The sequence below is a fragment of the Pteropus vampyrus genome, unplaced genomic scaffold, assembly GCF_000151845.1.
Source record: "Pteropus vampyrus isolate Shadow unplaced genomic scaffold, Pvam_2.0 Scaffold338, whole genome shotgun sequence".
Lineage (NCBI taxonomy): Eukaryota > Metazoa > Chordata > Mammalia > Chiroptera > Pteropodidae > Pteropus > Pteropus vampyrus.
Genome location: NW_011889119.1, coordinates 121,006 through 124,915, shown reverse-complemented (window position 1 = coordinate 124,915; position 3,910 = coordinate 121,006). Strand labels below are relative to the sequence as shown.

The 3,910-nt window shown below is 64.1% G+C and overlaps 1 protein-coding gene across 1 annotated transcript in view; it reads left to right on the top strand.

Annotated features, from left to right (window-relative positions):
• ARHGEF10 (Rho guanine nucleotide exchange factor 10) overlaps nucleotides 1-3,910 on the top strand; it is an 80,984-nt gene that overhangs the window by 12,123 nt on the left and 64,951 nt on the right. Inside the window, exon 3 of the mRNA XM_023522320.1 lies at nucleotides 1,726-1,783. Coding sequence (XP_023378088.1) covers nucleotides 1,756-1,783 — 28 coding nt within the window. The 5' untranslated portion in view covers nucleotides 1,726-1,755. The remainder of the gene's footprint in view (nucleotides 1-1,725; nucleotides 1,784-3,910) is intronic.

Genomic DNA, 3,910 nt, shown 5'->3' with positions numbered 1-3,910 from the left:
GTGCACATTTGTGCATGCATGTGCACGCGCAGTGTGTGCATGCTCGCATGCGTGCATACATGTGTATTGTGTGCATGTGTGTATGCATTGCGTGTGCGTGTGTTGTGTGCACCTATGTGCGTGTGCGTGTGTGCGCATGCATGTGTGCATGTGCCTGTGCACGCGCAGTGTGTGTGCATGCTCGTGTGCATGCACGCGTATTATGTGCGCATGCGTGTATGCATTGTGTGTGTGCATGTATGTGTGCACGTGTTGTGTATGCAGGTGCGTGCATGTGTGCATGCATCATGTGTGCATGCGTGTGCATGCATGCATTGTGTGCGTGCATTGTGCGCATGCATGCGTGTGTTGTGTGTGCCTGTGCGCACATGCAGCGTGTGTGCATGCTTGCATGCGTGCATGCATGCATATTATGTGTGCATGCATGTATGCATGTGCGTGTGTTGTGCGTGCCTGAGTGTGCACAGTGTGTGCATGTGTGCTTGTGTGTGTGAATGTGTGCACACGTGCATGTATGTGAATGTGCGTATTTTGTGTGCATGCGTGTGCATGCATTGTGTGTGCATGTATGTGTGTGCATTGTGTTTGCATGTGTGTGCCTGCATGTATGTATTGTGTGTGCTTGTGCACGTGCGTGTGTTGTGCATGCATGTGTGCGTGCACACGTGCACACGTTATGTGTGTGCGTGTGTGTTGTGCATACATGCGTGTGTGCATGTGTGTATGCATTATGTGCGTGCATGTGTGCATGTGTGTGCATGTGTGCGCAGTGTGTATGGGGGGGCGGTGAAGTGACATAAATAGGAGACTCAAGAGCTGAGACCGTGGGGACTAGGTGACTGGCCAGGTGAGAGCAGGTGACAGCAGAGAGAGCAGACGGCCCTCCCGCCAGCTGCCCTGTCCCCGTGGCAGACTGCAGGGCCGCCCTGATTTTGAAGTGGCCTTGGCTGTGTCCCCTGTAAATGCCCGAACACATGGCCATTCTTTTAGCTGGGTTAAAGGGACTCGCCGGGATGGCCGGCGGCCTGGGTGCTGCCATGGAGCCTCGCCGGCCCTCGCCGCTGGTCCTTGCTGTGGGACCGCAGCGACGTGACCGTGGGCGGCGGCGGAACTGTCATGCCCTCCCCGGTCCCTTCGTGCTTCTCCCTGACGTGTCTGTGGGGTCCTTGGAGGACCGGGAAGGTCGCTTCTGCTGCGCTGCCTCCGGGGCGTTGGGGGGTCAGCGGGCCCCTTGCAGGTTGGTGATGAGCCCCCCGGCACACGGGCTCGGGTCACAGGCGGCCACCCCAGGGAGCGAGGGCCCGGGCGTCCCACCCGTCCTGGGGAGCGGGGCCTGCGGGAAGGAGGAATCGAAGGGGGAGCTGCAGGGGAAAGGTCAGCCCGGTCTCGTCCTGCGTGGTCCGTCTTTCTGCAGAACCCACACTCGAGGAAGAGCAGGAAAGCCATGTGACTCGATGTGCATTTGTCCCCTGAGCTGGGGTCCGACGTGGAGCAGAGGAGACTTGGGGGTGTCAGGCTGGAAGGGGCCAGCCGCAGTCGGGGTGCAGAGCCAAGCCCGGGAGCGGGGACGCGGACTCTGTTCTCATTCCAGGCTCCTTCCGGGAGGTCCCTGTCCTGGGACCCCCGGGTGGCGAGGTCTTCAGTGACGCTGTGACTGACAACCTGCCTCCTGCAGGGTTGTCCCCGAGTCCCCTGATCCTGATGCCTGTCCTTCCTTCCCCGCAGGGACCTGGGCCGAGGCCTCAGCACTGCAGCATGGACCCGCCCGAACCCACTGCACGAGGTAAGGACTCCTCGGCGGGCGCCCTCCCCCGAGCCCCTGACCGCCGTGTGGGCCGCACAGAGGTGGGTGTGGTGCGGCCCGGGGGGCGGAGCTCTGGTGCCCTCCCCTGGGGTGTCCTGGCCGGTGGCCGCCCCATGTGGACCGAGCTGGGCTCCCTGCGGCCCCCCTCTTCCCTGAGGCCTCTCCAGGCACCAATAGGCCCATCCCGCGTCCTCCTTCGGTCAGGCTCGCCCAGGGCCAGCAGGCCCTGTCCAGCTGCCAGGCCCATGGGGGCTGCGAGGCCGGGGCCCACACTTTCTTTTCCTCTGCTGCCCTCTTTGCTGGAGGGACCAAGGTTGGGCAAGTCCCCAGGCACCCCCAGTGGACACGGGGCTCCCAGGCCTCAGAGCCCAGGGTCTCCGGTCCCCCAGGGGTCGGCTGGGCCACACGTGTGCAGGATGGCCAGGCACCAAGCTGGGGACGGGACCACGGTGCACGGACACGTTCGTCCCGGCGCATGTGGCCTGTGGGAGACCCGCGGGCTCTGTCCCTGTTCTGCCGGTCACCAGTGCTGCTCTGGCCTTGCTCCTGTGCCCTTCGCAGCTGCGGCCTCGGTGCAGACACGGCCAGGCCCTCGCCTCGGTGCAGACACGGCCGGGCCCTCGCCTCGGTGCAGACACGGCCGGGCCCTCGCCTCGGTGCAGACACGGCCGGGCCCTCACCAGCAGAGACGCGGTGCACTCTGTCGCGGCCGTCACCTTATCGTGGTGGCTGTGCAGCGTCTCCGCGGTCGGCCTGTGTTTGGAACAGGTGGAGGGTCAGGCTGTTCGCTCCTCAGGCAGATGGGGACGGAGACCGCAGTGGGTGATGGAGAGAGAGGGCAGAGCCCGGGGCGCGACTCCCAGAGACGGCGCTGGCTCGCAGTGAGAGGTTCCCGCACCGTGGACCAGGGTCCGTGGTGCGAGACAGATGCCAGCGGCCGCGTTTGGTGTCCCGGAGCTGCGGGACCTGGCTGAGCCTCGCGTCCTTCGGCACTTCTGTTCCCCGTCCGCTCACGTGCTGAGCCCGGCGCGGGGGGCTTGGCGCGGGGGCCTGGGCGCGTTCTCGTGGCGGCTCTGGTCAGTGCAGAAGGCGCGGGCTTCGGGGTCTCCTCGGCTAGGTCCACTGTGATTATTTTACTCGAGACTGAGACAGTGACTGACTGTTGCTCACCTTGTCACGTCCCTGTCGAATGGCACGGGGGCTGTGTGTCCTTCCCCAAACCAGAGCTCTGTGCCCCGGACCGCTGCCCGCCAACGGAGAGCTGACGTCCGAGGACATGTGGGGAGCGGCTGACGCCAGTCTGTGTGCTCGGGGCACGCTGCGTGATGCCTGCCCTCCGTGTGACGCCTGCGGAGGGCCCGTGCCTGGGGGGTCAGCTCCGGGCCCTCAGCTCCGTTCCCTGGGTCTGTGTGACCTTCGTGCTGCACTTGGCTCCGTACTGTGTGTCGTCGTTGATTCATGAGCACGTGGTGGCTGAACGCTGGCAGCCGGCGGCTAGTGCAGGCACAGGAGGAGGCCAGCAGGAGGGGTGCGGACCCCCGGGGGTGGCCCGTGCGGGGGGTGGCATTGTTCTGGGGACATCGCAGTTCAGCGCAGGCAGCTGCAGCCCCCAGTGATGGCAGAGCAGGAGCCGCCCGAAGGCCTTGGCCGTGAGCTCCACCTCGCCAGTGCAGCGGTTGACAGCTCTGCCGCTGCTTTCGTTTTAAACAAAGGGAAGAATTCAGTAAACAGGCTCCCCCCACTCCCGCCGCAAGAGAAACATTGTATCTGGACCAGCCTGTAACCACTCGCGGCTTTGTAACCTCAGGAACAAAGTGAGTAACTCGCATCTCTGATCCCAAACAGGAGCATCTTTCACGTTTTCCCTCACCATCTGTGTCTCTGGCACGTCTTTAAACAGGGTCACTGGGTTTTGAGCAGTCTTGGAGGGCTTCTGTTGGCAGAGGAGGAGCGGCCTGGAGCGGGCAGAGTCCCGCCCTGTCCCCGTGTCCCTGGGCCCTGCAGCCGGCTCTCCCACTGGGAGGGGATGGACCCGAGCCAGGCCCACCCGATTCCCGGGCTCCGTGTCAGCTGTGTGGATGCGGGCAGCTGGGACGGGCTGCAGGG